Below are 15,780 nucleotides of genomic sequence, written 5' to 3'. Positions count from 1 at the left end.
TGATGTTACTAGAACGGGTTTTATTACAAAGTTCCAGTCACCATGTACAAGTTTGTTTGTTTTTTACAACGTCCAACTTTGCCAGGGAGAGAGAAAGAGAGAGAGAGACAGAGACGATTGGGTTGGGGAGAGAGGATCTGGCTGTGCTATCCCAGCGTAATCCCAACCCAATCCACCTTGCTTGCCAAAACGGCTAAAAACATCACAGTCACCTCTACCGAGAATTGCTCAAGCTTTTATCAGCTGCATGTTTAGGGGGGATGTATTTAACATGGGATTAAGGAAGAAAAAAAGGCGAGGGAGGAGAAAAATACCTAAGAGAGTCCTGGGTTTTATTTCAAAGTCAGTGGAAGAAAGCACTCTGCAGAAAGTTGGTTGCAAAGCAGAAGGTGGAATTCAACAATTAAGAGCAACTGGAAAGTTCCCTACTTGCTAGTGGCCTGAAGGTTAGGATGGAAGCTACAGACCCCTCTCACAACCAGGGAGCTCGTTTTACTGGGGTCCCTGACCAGGCAGAAGCTTCTGGTTACACTTGAACAAATGTGACTTAAAAGTTTTGCATATCTTTAAACCACACAACACAGTAGGGTGGCGAAGTTGGTGCAGAGTCATGTGTCTCCTCTCCTCTCCTTACTCTGAGCCCTTGAAAGTTTGGGCAAACGGCAGACTACACCTCAGGCGACACCCCACTTAACTGAGCCAGTCTTGACTCGCTTGAATTTCTGAGGGGCAGCAAAATGGTGCTAATTTTAGCAAAAACAGGCCACTGCCAAAACACCCCACCAACCCACGGCTGAAAGTTTTAAACAGTGGGTGAGCAACCTTCCACTCGATTTAGAATTGCGCCTGGTCATTCCTAAAAGAAGTCAAATTGCTGATTTTCAAAGCTAGGCTAAAAAATGCAAGAATACCTCCTCCTCCCCAGGGTAAAAGCTAGCGCAAGAGGATGCAAACATTTCCCAAGGCCTCTAATTTGTCCTCCTACACCGCCCATCTCAATTTATACGGTCCAGTGGCAGCACCAGCAAGATCTCACACAGAGACCCCACGGGCACATCCCATGACTCCCCATGTGCTTTAAGCCCTGCATGGCAGAAACGGGGCTCGAGGAAATCTCATTATCCCAGGGCTCCTGAGTCTTTAATATTGACCTTTCAGGTGGCTTGGCAACTACAGGCTCCCAAGATGCGACTGTTGTGTACAAACTGCCAAAGAGAGAAAGGCATGGACAACTGGATTACGATCCAAGTTGTATGAAGATTCAAGGGGAAGAGAGAGAAAATTCGATTCACAATACAGGTGAGCATTAAATGCTTTTGCATTTTGAACCCGGAGCATTCCAGCAAAGCTGGAGAGGTGACCCTCACCTAGGAAACCTGATGCTGTTTCCCTGCTGAAAGACACCCTAAGGGAGTGCAGCTGGAAGAAGATACAGAGTATTTGTTAGAGGATCCTAGCTTCACTCCCCTACCCCTCAAAAGAACATAGCCAGGAGGGCAGTGGCCTGCTATGCAAGCTTTTATTTTTCTTCAGCCTCTAAAGGCAAACAGTTTTGATGGGTTAACTACCCTACCCTTCCCCCAAAATATTACATATGCCGGATTTAGGTGTGGGTGCTTGTATGTCACTTGTCATCTTGGAAAGATGGAAAAACTGGGCTTTGATAAAGGATCTGGTTACTGCTGTGTTTGGACAGGTTACATGAGTGACTAGTAGAGATTTTTTTTAAAATAAAAAAACAGAATGCAGCCACAGCCCTGGCTGGGACTGTGGGAAATCCATCGCTTCCCCTTCACCTGGGCTCTTGGGAAACCTCCCACTTCCCACCTCCCCTCACAACCCAGAAAACTATAAGCCAAGCCTCTTCTGACCAGCACCTCCCAGCTGAAAGGCAGCACCTTTAAAAAAGAGTTTGGTTAAGGAGGGGAAAACAAGAAGAGAGAAACTTGCTGTGTTTGGAAAAAACAAGGCACCACAAGAACGTCAAGAGTTAACGTTGTGCACAGAGCTGGAGAGAGGGGAAAAATCCTGCAATTTTTTAAATAAGGTCCAAGCTGGGAGTGGGGGCAGGAAAAAAGAGGGCCCCCTCCCCTTTTCAACCCTGCCTCTGCTTCTCTTCAGATGGGCTCCGGTTTAAGCTTGTCCATTAGAAAGTCATTCACAAAAGCTTCCACGATGTCGGGTGTGATCTCCTCAACGTCCTTGACGTACTTGGCACGGGCGGACATGTCCAGGATGGTGAGAAGAGGAGCAGCCTCCGGGAGGTTGGTGTAGTCCCGAAGGGAGTCGGTCATGTCATCCTGAAAAAGATGGCCGAGAGAGATCCGTTATCCCAAAATCTAAAAGGCAGGAACACCGGACATTACCTTATCCCCTTGCTCCCTCTAAGTTCAGTATTGCTTGCGCTGACTGGCGCCCGCTCTCTAGACAGGGGATATTTCCAGCCCTAGCTGGAGATGCCCTTTGGGGAGTGAGTCTGGGCCCTTCTGCCTGCAAAGGGGAAGAAGAGGCTGTAGCTCAGCAGCAGAGAGCCTCTGCTTTGCATGCAGAACGTCCCAGGTTCAATCCCCAGTAGGATCTCTAGGAAGGCTAGGGGAGACCCTTTGACCCAAACCCTGGAGAGCCCCTGCCCGTCAGAAAAGGCAATTCTGGGCTAGGTGGAGTAGCAGCAGCTCCCTGTGTCCCCCCTAAAAGATTCCAGTCCTCGCGGTTCTGAACAAAGAGACGCTTTAGGAAGGAGTATGGGAAACCACCTTATACAGACGGAAAACAATGGGCCATTTAGCTCACTGTTGTCTACACTGACTGGCAGCAGCTCTGCAAGGTTTCAGGCAGTAGTCATTGCAATCCCCAATCCACTGTTATTCAGGGGCAGTGTGCCTTTGAAAGCAGAGGGGGGAACAGAGCCGTTGCAGCCAGGAGCTCCAGACTAGAGGGGCCTTTGATCCAATTGCAAACCCTTTTCGGTGTGGGACATTAAAAAATACCCCAAAACAACCCCACACATTTTTATGAAACTGTGTAAAGCATCTCTGGAACTGCTGGTACCGTGTAAAATAAATGTTATCATCAAATAGGCGGGAGGGTCTTGTGTTCATTGCGGCCTGGTGTAGAGGGGGGGAGGAGAAAAAAGAAGCTGCCCTTTGTCTGTACTTGCAGCACCCTCTCACCCTGCCTGTCAGTCAAGCCACAATGAAAAGCTGGGGGGGGGCAGTACAAAGGGGGGGGGTCTGCGGCATAGTGCCCCTGCCTCTCCTCTCTGCTTAGAAAGGGTGAAAGCCAGGCCAAAGGTTAAGGCCTCCTCCCATTCTCTCTCTCTCTCTCTCTCTCTCTCTCTCTCTCTCTCTCACACACACACACACACACACACACACACACACACAGACAGCTGACTGAAGCCAGTAAGAGTTCCCCTATCTATTTTGGCTCTGTTATCACCCAGACGGGGGAAAGGCTGTGAACAGAGAGCGCTGCAAATTGTGGTTAGGTTAAGTGGAGCGACAGGTTGCTCTTTAGCAGCTTGAGAAGCTCCACTTGCATTTTTTTTTTAAAAAAAAGCAAGCCAAGGATCTAGTCCTCATGGCTGAATTAGAAAAGGGAAAAAGGACAGGCTTAGAACGGTGCAGGAGACAGAATCACAGGAGGGGACCCAAAGGTTAATCCAGTGCAACCCCCTGCAATGCAAGAATCGCAGCTGAAGAATCCCTGACAGACGGCCAGCCAACCTGTTTAAAAACCTCCAAGGAAGGAGAGTCCACCGCCTTCCAAGCGAATCCGCTCCACTGTCGAATGGCAGAAAACTCTTCCTAATTTTTAGTCACAATCTCTTTCGCCGTAACGCGAATCCATCCCAAACTCCCTCATAAGGCTTGGTTAGAGATACCTGAAGGCATCCACACACGCAAAAGAGGTGTGCCCAAGCACCTGCACAGAACAGACGGCCTGAACATTGATATCCCGGGCAGATCAGCCCACCCTGCCTGATAAAGGTGGAGTGCCAAAGAAATGGGCAATAAAAACCTTAATAAAGAAGCAGATGGATGCAAAGGATCTGTTTGTGTGCAACGTCTGTGTGTTGCTGAAGGCAGTCTTTGCTTTGTTTGGGTCTTGGCACAGTGACTGCAGCTAGCGTGGGCTGAGAGACAGGATTCTGAGCCATGAAGGCCCTGGTGAGATTTATTCCTCTTTTCCCCTGGTTTTCTGGCAGGAGATGCAGGCAGACGCGACAGCCACGATGAAAAGAAAAGTAAAACGCGCTTCCTCAGTGCCAGCAGCACAAACTCTGCTTTTCACCCCCAGCCCTGTCTGCAATATGGCCACTGCTTACCTTTGGGGGATGTTGTTGAGGGCTAACCTGGGCACATGAAGGGCTTAGACTCTCCTACGTATTAGCTGCATCAATAGCCCACCTTTTCAACAAGTACAAGGCAGCATACTGCTCCTCGTTTTACCCCACGACACCCCTGGAAGGTGGGCTAGGCCAAGGGAAAGTGTGAACTTCAGGGCTGAGTGGGTATTTGAAGCCGGATCTCCCTGATGCTACTCTCTGAGCCCAGAGATGGCGACCCCAGAGCCTTCCAGACAGCCCTGGGCTCCAACTTCCATCATCCCAGACCGGTGGGCATGCTAGCCGCCGGGGCTGATGGGAGCTGGATTCCAACGTGCCTTGGCAGGTTCATCAGCTAACCATCACGACACAGTGGATCTTGAACTGCTCCTCTGCTAAATAGGCAAATATTATTTCTTACTCGCCCACTCTTATCCAACCCTGAGCGCCCCCCTCTTTCTTCGACCGCAGCTCTCCCCCACCCCCATTGCCCGCCTCCATCCATCTTGGTCTGCCTCTTTGCCTCGACAAAATGGCGGGCGCCCATCCCTCCACGCCCAAAATCCCATCAATGTCTGGAGCACGCAGGCGCAGCACCGGGGGGGATGGGGGGAAATGCAGGAATTGTCAACCAAGTCCAGGGGTGCTCAGAGACGCTGCCCCTTCCCCAGTATTGTTTGCAACCAATCCTCAGGCCGACCCAACGGTGCTGGGTGCGTTATAGAGGATGGAAGAGAGCATCTTGGAAAGGCTTTCTGGGCGAAGGGGGTGAGGAGGCATTGTTGCCAGATGCCGGGATCAGAGTTCTCGAAATCTCCGATTCCCACTCTCTGACCAGCTCGGAGGGCCTCATAAATTGGCTTGACAATTGTTCTGTCTTCCACAAAGGACCCTCCGTGCCCCAAGAAGCCCCCCGGGGTCGCCGTGTCGGGTCCCCAGAGGCAAGAGGGCGTTCCCAGCACCTTCGGGGGCCAAGGCCAGCTGGCGAGGGGGCGGGTCCCACCAACCCCCTATTATCGGTGCCCAACAGGTGCGGGACTAGGGAGTCTCCCCCCCTTTCACCCCTCCCTTGTCCGTTTATTATTTGCTTTTAAAAGGGGGGAGACGGCGCAGGGAAGCTCCGCCCACCGCAAAAAAGCGCAGTGCCCGTAAATCAATGCGGTGGACGTGGTGGGAGCCGCCCTCCCCCCTCCCGCCGCGCATGTGCACGTTACCGCAGCCCCCTTTCGCTCGCAGGGTAAGCGCAAAACAACGCCGGGGGGCGTCATCCAGGAGCTACGGCGTGGGTGATGAATGGGTCATTCAGGCGGCTGTCAGGGAGCCTGCAAGCAGATGGCGTTGGAAATGAATGAAGGGCTGTGTTTGTCAATGTGGGGCTGGTCTGTGGAGGGTGGAGAGCAAGAGGGAGAAAAGCAGGAGGAAGGGGGGGGGAGAGAGAAGGGAATTTCCCGGGGCTATCTGGGAGGGAGGGAACAGGGTGCTGGAGACCTTTGTTTTAGAAGGCATTTTTTTTTACAACAAGGAGCGCATTCAGAAATCCCCGGGGGTGGGTGGCAGGCAGGCATCTCAAACATGTTAGGGGGTCGCGGGGCAGGGGGAAGCGTATGGACGGAGGAGCAACAAAGGTCTGGAAAACGAGGGGTGGTCTCTGGCAGAAAGGGAACGCCACGTTCGTTTGGCTCGCTCGGGAAACAAGGGGAATGGCCACATGTCCCATTCCCCCCCCCCCCAGAGTTGAAAAGCTGAGCCGTGTCTCGGACAAGGCCCCCTAATTTACATACTCAGCCCCCAAAACTCCTTTAAAAAAAAAGGAGTGGGGTGAGAGAACTTAAGAATCACATTGCTAGATCAGGCCAAAGGCCCATTTATTGCAGTGTCCCCGGAATCTGATATTCAGAGGTAGACTTTCTGTGGACAGGGAGGCTCTGTTCCAAACTAATTGTGGTAAATGAGTTACAGTCATACCTCGGCTCCCAAACACCTTGAGAGTTAAATGTTCCGGCTCCCAAACGATCGAAAACTAGAAGTGAGTGTTCCGGTTTTTGAATGTTGTTTTGGAAGCCGAACGTCCGATGGGCTTCCGACTGGCTGCAGGAACTTCCTGCAGCCAATGAGAAGCTGCACTTTGGCTTCCGAACGTTTTGGAAGGTTTGACATCTAAGGTACGGCTGTACGTGAGAAGACCGGATGGCTCTGATCCAAATGGAAGCCGGTCAGCAAAAGCTACGGAGGGGAGCCAGGTTGGAAGGGAGACGGCAGTCAGCAGTCTGGAAATGTCCTGGCACACGGGAGTTACATACAAACCCCTTTTGACTGCCAGCAGCCCACACATAAGGAGACAACAGGACACCTGAGAATGTGCAAAGAACCAGATTTGAGTTTGGTCCAGGGTGTTGAAAATTCTCTTAGTGATCCCTTGCAACTCTTTGGCAAACAAATGTGCTATCTCTTTCTCTTTCTCTTTCTCTGTCTCTCTCACATCACATCGCACACACACACACACACACACACACACACACACACACACACAGGCTTGCCACTTCTGAATATAAGTAAAGCTCTGAGCAACTGTGTCAGGTTTCCAAGTTAAATCTCAACGGACACGACCTCATCTTGTTCCCAAAAGCCTTCACCCTAACCATGCGCCCGGGACAGTGTTTGGACTGTGTGCTTCTCAAACAATTGAAGGCGCATAGCTCAGTCAGTAGAGCATGAGACCCTTCAAAAGATTCCTGCATTGCAGGGGGTTGGACTAGATGACCCTCGTGACACCTCCCGGCTATGATTCTATGATTTAAAAAGGATGTTTTTAAAATGGGTGCAGTGCTTTGCTGACAGTGGCTTTCTCAATCCTTACAAACCATCCTGCAAGGAGGGCCAGTATTATTTTTTGCAGATTGGGGAGGCAGGTGGAGGCCTAAGCTAACAGTCTGTAAAGCCTCGCTTGCTCACCGACAGCAGGAAAAATGCTAAAGTTCCCGTTTCTGAACCACATCAGACTGGATATGCGAAGGGAAGGGATCACATAGTCAAATGCTCCTCCAGACTAAATTTGTTCCACATAGAAAGCCGGCATGTCAGGGAAAAGTGGTCTAGCCTAAGCTTCTCACCTGATAGGCAAGGTTTCTATTTATTCATTGAGAAAATATTGAACTGTATTAAAGCCACAACCATGAACTGTAATCTGCGATGGTATATTCTACGGAGGACTTCTATTTGGTAACTTGCTGTTGGCATGATATCGGCCTTAGTCAAGCTATTATCTTTAAGTATTGCAGGAAGGAGGGCAAGGAAGCGCATCTGTAAAATGAGGATAGTAGTGCTTTCCTACCTTGCAAGAAAGTTGTAAGCCCACCTAGAAAGTTCACGGCTGGCCTGAGATTTGAACCAGCAGCTTTACAGTTTGCATTCTTTGACCCTGAGATAACAGTCATGGCTTTGCCTAAAGCAGCAGGGGTGGGGAAGCTCAGATCGGCCCTCAGGGCTCCCCTATGTGGCCCTCGGTCCTCTCCCTAGGCCACATCCCCTCCCCTCTGTGAATGTGCAGAGAGTGAGACACCTCTGACTTTGGTGCAGCTGGAAAGCAACTTCCTCTACAAATTTATGCAGCATCCTTTGCTCCGCTCACTCTGGCCTCGCCCCAAGCCCAAGCCTGTGGCCCTTAGAAGATCACTGACAAGAGAATGTGGCCCTTGGCTGATGACACTTCCCTCGCCTCTCCCCTGAGGAATTCTGGGTCTTGTAGGCTGGTGAGGATGCTGAGTTCTGTTAAAGAGCGCTTGCCCCTTTCCCATCACAACAGTTCCCAGGGTGCACGGGGGAAAGGGGCAGACAGCCTAGTGTTGTGGCTTTCAGCTTTTAACAGATGCCCTCCCTAAGAGGAATCAGAAGCCCACAAGCATTAAAAGCCAGCTATGCCCAGGGACGCAGGTGGCACTGTGGTTTAAACCACAGGGCCTAGGACTTGCCAATCAGAAGGTCGGCAGTTCGAATCCCTGTGACAGGGTGAGCTCCCGTTGCTCAGTCCCAGCTCCTGCCAACCTAGCAGTTTGAAAGCACATCAAAGTGAAAGTAGATAAATAGGTACCGCTCCGGCAGGAAGGTAAATGGCGTTTCTGTGCGCTGCTCTGGTTTGCCAGAAGCGGCTTAGTCATGCTGGCCACATGACCCGGAAGCTGCACGCCGGCTCCCTCGGCTAGTAAAGCAAGATGAGTGCACAACCCCAGAGTTGGCCATGACTGGACCTAATGGGGGGTCCCTTTACCTTACTATGCCATGTGCCCATGCAAGACCCACCCCTTTTCCCCACTGCCGCGGTTCCCCCTTCCCTGGCCGTACCTCTCCGGCAACGAAAAACAGCAGAGGAGCCTCTTCGTCTTTGGCTTTGTATTTGGCAATTATTTTCTCGGCAATGGGCTGGATTAGCTGCTTGGCGGCTTCGGACTCCCCGTCGTCGTCAGAATCTGCAGGGCAAGAGATGGGGAGGGAAATGATCCACCTCAGCTTCAAGGTTCCAGTCCTCACTTTTTAAACGCAACTCCTGTCTGTGTATCCCGGGAGGGCTTTGTGTATGGTGCAGTTTCAGCTACATGGAAGCTAAATGGCACAGCAAAGACAACACACACACACACACACACACACACGGTGCTTTCTACACTTATGTGAAATTGTGGCATGCATTTGTTACTGGAAAGCGTCGGATACACAACCACACACTTCTTCAATCAGCTTAGAACATTATAAGAAGAGCTGGGTCAGACCAGAGGCCCATCTTAATCCACAGTGGCCAACCAGATGGCAGATTTGGCTCCATGCTGCCATCACTGACGGCAAGTGAAATCAAATACAGTGGTGCCTCGCAAGACGAAAAGAATCCGTTCTGTGATTCTCTTCGTCTAGCGGTTTTTTCGTCTTGCGAAGCAAGCCCATTAACGGATTAGCGGGTTAGCTCTATTAGCGGCTTATCGGATCAGCTGATAAGTGGCTTAGTGGCTTAGAAAAGGGGGGGAGGAAAAAAAAACCGCAGGAACTCGCAAGACATTGTCGTCTTGCGAAGCAAGCCCATAGGAGATTCGTTTTGCGAAGCACCTCCAAAACGGAAAACCCTTTCGTCTAGCGAGTTTTCCGTCTTGCGAGGCATTTGTCTTGCGGGGCACCACTGTACATGAACAAAAGAGCCCTGCTTGATAAAGCCCGTGCCATGCAGCCTGACATCCTGTTCTCACAGGGGCCAGGGAAGCCCACATGGGAAGCGGGGTGCAATGGTGACAGCCCCCCTCTCACTTGTGATCCCCTCCTCCTGGTGATTCACAAGCCTACTGCCTCTTGCACTGAAGGGCACTGAATTTAAAGCAATCTCTAAAAACAAAACTAGCCAATTCCAGGTACTTTTAAAAATATAAATGAATACCTAGCAGGGCAATCTGTATAACAGGGTCTGATATAAAGTTATCGCTTCCCACATTCCTAAAAGTTGTACGATAGATCACTGCTTTGGGGGTTTCTGCAAACAGTCCCCTGTTCCGACCTGCTCCGAGTTAAGGGCAGCGGTTTGGGGCTTTGACAGTCTCTTTGTCTAAAGCCGGCTGGAATGCGCAGGCCTCACCCGCAAGAACCCCGAAGGCCAAAGCCACACTGCTGACTCGATTAGGAACGTTTTGAATGTTGTGGTGCTTGTGTCTGCATTGGCTGTGTAATTTCAACCATGGGATGTCAGCTTGCAAGGATCCGTGAGATGAGCTCCCTGTTCCTCTCGCTTTTTAAAAATTTAAACAGAGAACAAGAGAGGCTGGAGACACAGACAATCCCACCCACCCTCCATGTTTGCATTCGGGGAGAAAGATTAATAATGGGATTAATTTTTTTCTCTCCCCTTCTCCCCCCACCAACAAAGCTAATTGGCTGCGCTCCAGCTCCTGTGCCTCCAGGCTGACCTCCCAAGTAGGTGGCAAATATATACGGCACAAAGCTGATTAATAATAGTCACAGATGCAGCTCTGTGTAAAGACACATACACACACCCCTCCAAGCTGCTCTGAGGCTCCTGCTGTTTAATTTAAAGGAGGGGGGGTCATGAGGAGAGAGAGATGGAGAGACGGGGGACTGTAAAATGGGGCTTTGCTGTCGGGCTGGATCGATAGGGGAGGGTGTCCCGCAGTTGAAAGGACAGCTGAATTATCTGGGGAACTTTTAGAGCAATTTTAAATGTTTGTGTGTGTGTGTTGGGGGGGGGCGTGTCACAGGAAGCCAGTTCCTGCGTCTCATCACAACCCCATGAAAATACTGGCAAGAATGCACGATGTGGCCCTGGCTCCAAAACTTAGATTCCAGAGAATAAAAAGCTTCTTTTTAAAAAAATCAAGTTTCTAGTCCATTTGGGTGCAAAGATGTTCGGAAAACATGGGAGCAATGCCTGCTGGAAACCTGCTGGAAAGCCACAGGGAGGGAGGGTGTCGTTTTTGGTATCTAACTTAATGCAGCAGCAATTCAAGTGTCAGAAGGCACCTGTAACTTGCCCGTTGATTTTCACGACGACTATTTCAAAAGTCCCTTGTCCCTATCCCTTTTTGTTGTTGTCCTATTCCTTTTTGTTGTTCTTGTTGTTGACTTTGCTGCATAAAATGTGCATTCTGCAGCTGACCTCCCTTGCAATGTTTAATTTCGATTTAATTATGTTGCTTTGAATGTATACTTCATATTTGACTTCAATCATGTTTCATTCTGGATTGTTTTATTTGGTGTTTAAATGTGTTGTAAACAGCTTTGAGATTCCCCCCCCCAAAAAAAATAGAAACCGGCATAGAAATGAAAATAATAATGATAATGATCATAATAATCATCATCATAATAATAGCAGCAGCAGCACCTGAAGAGGAATTTCAGGAGCCAGAGTGGTGCAGGGGTGAAGGGGGGGGCAGCTGTAGATCTCTATAGAGGTATAGATGCTGTCGGGTGACAAATCCCATCAGCACCCGCCAGAATGGCCAATGGTCAGGGGATGAAGGGGTTTGCAGCTGACAAAATCTGGAGGGAGCCACAGTGGCTACCCCAATCTAACTTTATTTATTTACTTTGTAAAAAAATTATATACTACTTTACTTAATGTGGTGTTTTTTTAAGCACAAACCTCAAAATAGTTTACGAAAATAATAATACAATACTGCTATAATCCACCTTGAGACCTTAGGGTGAAGGGTGGGTAAATAAACAAACACATAACCAATAAAATTATCAGTAAAAACCATTCTCTGAAAAGCATTCAAAAAAGAACTAAAATCAACAATAAGCTAAAAACAGATTAAAACACATGCCAGCATTCCACATGTCATGTCTGGTTTTGCCTAAACCAGAGGTTAGCAAACTTTTTCAGCAGGGGGCCGGGCCACTGTCCCTCAGACCTTGTGGGGGACCGGACTATATTTTGAAAAAATATATGAACGAATTCCTATGCCCCACAAATAACCCAGAGATGCATTTTAAATAAAAGGACACATTCTACTCATGTAAAAACACGCTGATTCCCGGACCATCCGCAGGCAAGATTCAAAAGGCGATTGGGTCGGATCCGGCCCCCGGGCCTTAGACCCAACCCATGGCCTAAACGAAAAGGTTTTTAGCGGGTGCCGAAAAGTGTACAATGAAGATGCTTGCCTGATGTCAAGTCTCTGGGAGTTCCAAAGGGTGAGTTTTGCCACATCAAATAGTGGATTTCTTAGAAGGTGGAACAAATATTATGTGGCGCCTGTAATGGTGCCAGTTCCACAGATCGAGTCAATATGTATACTAGGCTAAGGCAAAGAAGCTGAAACAGCCTCATCAACCATAGCTATGTGCTAACTCCCATATCGTCTACTTATTCTTTTTTTCAGAGAGCAGGCTATAAACAAAAATAACATAAAATAAACCATATAAGGAAGACAGAAAAACAATTTCTTTCTTTGAATTGTTGGAATACTTTGTCAGTCTTGTTTGCTACACGTATAACAAGTAATGAAGTAAAAAAGAAAGATACAGTACTGTATTAAGATTTTTTAAATAACTGGTGTTATGTATAAACTACGAAGAAGAGCTACAGATGAAATATTAACTGCTGTCATTCATTCAGGCTAATTTAAAACAGCATTTGCGAACCATGTGCTGTTGTAGCTAACGACTGCATTTAAAATTTTGGACCGTCTTGCAGTTTTATTATGTTTACATTGTCATTTCAGCACACTTTTATTGTATTAAGGGGCCGTTGTCTGGTATTTTAATATGCACTGGTCTAGAATCAATCTGGGGAAAAGGAAAATATAAAAAAGTGGAATGAAACTGGGTAAACTGAAAGGTTTTCAAATATTCAGCTGAATTAATTGCACAATTAGCATAGGTTCCTTTTGATATGGGATGGCTGGATTAATTGAATTATTGATCGCCGTGATTATATATATACAGGGATGGAGCATCACTAAAGCTTTCAGTATACATGTATATATAAATTTATTTTTTTAAAAGAAATACAGAAACAACAGCAGCCCTAAACCAGTCAAAAAAAGAGAAAAAGGACAAGGTTTTCCCTAGGCAGAGTAATGACAGGTACTGATTAGCAGAGGGCTTGACATTTGTCATCATGGCAACAGATACGAGTTCTAGGTCATTTTCACCCCGCAAGGACACAGCACGATCCACCCTCTAACCGAACCCCTGGAAACGATTCCTGGATTATTTGTTCCCCCGCTGAATTTCTGCCCCACAGGCAAGCATGGAAGGGGGGAGGATGTTATTATGCTGCTGGGATAACTCTCTTCCAGAGTGGCCCATCATTAGCCAGACGGGGCCGCCCTATCAATCATTCCCCACTCACCCGCAGGGAGCGCAACAATCTATTCCCACCCCCGGCTACAAGAGTCGGGCTCCCGGTGGGCTGGAGGACCCTCACGCAGCAGCGCTTTGCTGAATAAATAAGAAGGGTCACAGTGAGCTCAGCTTGAACAGAGAGCTAGAAAGCGGAGAGGAGAGTGAATTACTAGGAGGCAGCGGTGAGGGGGAGAACTAGGCTGACGAGCAGAGCTGCCCCATCCCAGTAGGAGAAAAAAAGACAACTTCGTCTAAGACCAGAGACTATCGTGTTTGTTTCACATATAACACACCTCGAGAACTGATGAGGACATAGATAAAAACGTATTCCACTAAAATGAAGGGAACTGCTATACATGCTTAAAGCCGTAATAAATAAAATGATCTATCTGAAGAGATACCTGATCAACAGACATGAATTCTGTTGATCAGGCATCTATTTGGATATATCATTTTGGGTTGTTGTTTTTTTTAAAAAAAACACAAAACAAACTTACTGTCTCAGTGCTATTTATTTCTGTAATGAAATCAATATACTGTTTGATTGCAACATAGCCTTCATTAAGCACAATCTGTCACATTGATTTTGTTGGACATTATCATTTTGTTTTATTTTTTGCATTTAAGCATGTATAGACATTCCCATTCAGAATACATTTCACCTACAGCATTGTGAAAAATTGTATGATTCGTTTCGTTGTAGCATTTTAAGCAGCAGCAAATCTTAATTATCTATCTATATCTGTCTATCTATCTATCTATCTATCTATCTATCTATCTATCTATTTCCCTGATCCAATTCACTGTATGAGAAACCATTTTTGCATTTCCCAAAACACTTTTTGGGGGGCTGGGGGCGAGGTGACATTTCAGAGCGAAACAAACCTCAATGGTGCAATCTGAGCCAGATTTGGTACTGTTACAACCAGAAAACAGGAACAAAATGGCGAGAGCCTGGTTTGAATATCCACGTGTCCGTGGGTCTGTCTGCTTTCCTGTGTGTGTGTGCCTAAGCACCTCGCAAGGGAAGGACACAATTGCGATAAAGGCAGGAGATGTACAGCTTACACAAGCGGCGTTGCAAAAGACAAGCCGTTCCAAGCACTAAACAGTCTCAAGTGTGCGCTCGTGCGAAAAAGCGTTTGTGTATTTTCAAGCACTTTGCAGACAAAACAGCGCTTTACAAAAGGTTAAGCATGAGATCAAATCTAAAGCAAAAGAATTAATTACGTGGGGAGGTGTTACGCTCACCGCCCCCGTTTCCCCCCACGGCCGCTGACACAAACCGAGAGCTGTTGGGGTTGGTGGGGGGGCTTAGATGTACGTGCCGTGAAAGAAGCGCAATTGGCCCCGCACTCCAGGGGGGTTACAGACAACCGCATTCAGACACAGCTTGAGTCCTCGGTTGGGTGGAGGGGGAGAAGACTCCAGGGGCAGAAACAGGAAACGGATGAATGTGAGGCTTGGAGTGCCGCCATTGTAAGGGAACTGATCAGGCACAGCATGGCTGCAACAGGGGAACAGCTCATCCGATTAAGGTACCACATCACTGTGGGTGGGTGGGTGGGGTGTTGCTTGCAGGGGGGAGATGTAGCCTCATGCTGAACGGAGATTTCCACTGGGCTGGAATTACCCGGGATTACCAGAGCAGGGTGGCCTCCAGATGTTGGACTACAACTCCCATCAGCTCCAGCCTGCGAGGCTAACAACCAGGAATGATGGGAGTTATAGCCCAGTGATGCCCAAAGAGCCACTGCTTCCCCATGCCTGGGATTAACACGTCATCCAAGCCTGGGAACGGAGTCACAGTCTCTCCTCCTTAACCGTGACCCAAGACTTGTCCTATGGCTGACGGAGGAGAAAGCCTAACAGCGACCCCAGGGTTTGGGGAGCACACTAAGCCAGGGATGGGGAACCCTTTTCAGGCAGAGAGCTGCATTCCCTTCTGGACAACCTCCCGAGGGCCACATACAGTGGTGCCCCGCAAGACGAATGCCTCGCAATACAAAAAACTCGCTAGACGAAAGTTTTTTCCGTTCGCGATTTGCCTCGCAAGACGAATTTCCCCTATGGGCTTGCTTCGCAAGACGAAAACGTCTCGCGACTTTTTTTCTTTGACTAAAAACAAAGACATGTTTTGTTTATAAAGTTAATTTATTTTCCCTTAAATTTTTGAACTGCTCTTTACAGTATGTGTGACTTTAAAGAGCAGTTAATAAACTGTTGTCGTACCAAATTTGGCTTTGTTTGGACTTTTTTTGACCATAGGAACGCATTAATTGATTTTCAATGCATTCCTATGGGATTTCGTGCTTCGCAAGACGAAAAATTCGCCAGACGACAAAAATTGCGGAACGAATTAATTTCGTCTTGCGGGGCACCACTGTACTAGAAGTGGGCAGGGGAAGAGGGGAAAATGGGCAGAGCAAGAAATGCAGGTTTTGCCTTTGTATGGTATTCTAGTTTCTAACACATTCACATTCTCTCTCCCTCCTCTGTTCGCCATCCAAGCAAGCAATAGGCATGCTCAGAGTTCAAGGGCACATTTCCAGCCAGGCCCATTAAAAAACAAAAAACAAGGCGGGTTTGAAAATGACCCATGAGGATCATGGCTTGGA

The 15,780-nt window shown here is 48.2% G+C and overlaps 1 protein-coding gene across 1 annotated transcript in view; it reads right to left on the bottom strand.

The window, feature by feature from the left end:
* The window catches only part of NXN (nucleoredoxin), a 70,199-nt gene continuing 54,419 nt past the window's right edge, over positions 1-15,780 (bottom strand). Inside the window, exons 7-8 of the mRNA XM_082201864.1 lie at positions 8,666-8,790; positions 1-2,300 (exon numbers count right to left, since the gene is read on the bottom strand). Coding sequence (XP_082057990.1) covers positions 2,118-2,300; positions 8,666-8,790 — 308 coding nt within the window. The 3' untranslated portion in view covers positions 1-2,117. The remainder of the gene's footprint in view (positions 2,301-8,665; positions 8,791-15,780) is intronic.

This window comes from Podarcis vaucheri, assembly GCF_965113315.1.
Source record: "Podarcis vaucheri genome assembly, chromosome: 15".
Lineage (NCBI taxonomy): Eukaryota > Metazoa > Chordata > Lepidosauria > Squamata > Lacertidae > Podarcis > Podarcis vaucheri.
The sequence above is the reverse complement of the archived record's forward strand: the minus strand, read 5'-3'. Positions and strand labels throughout refer to the sequence as shown.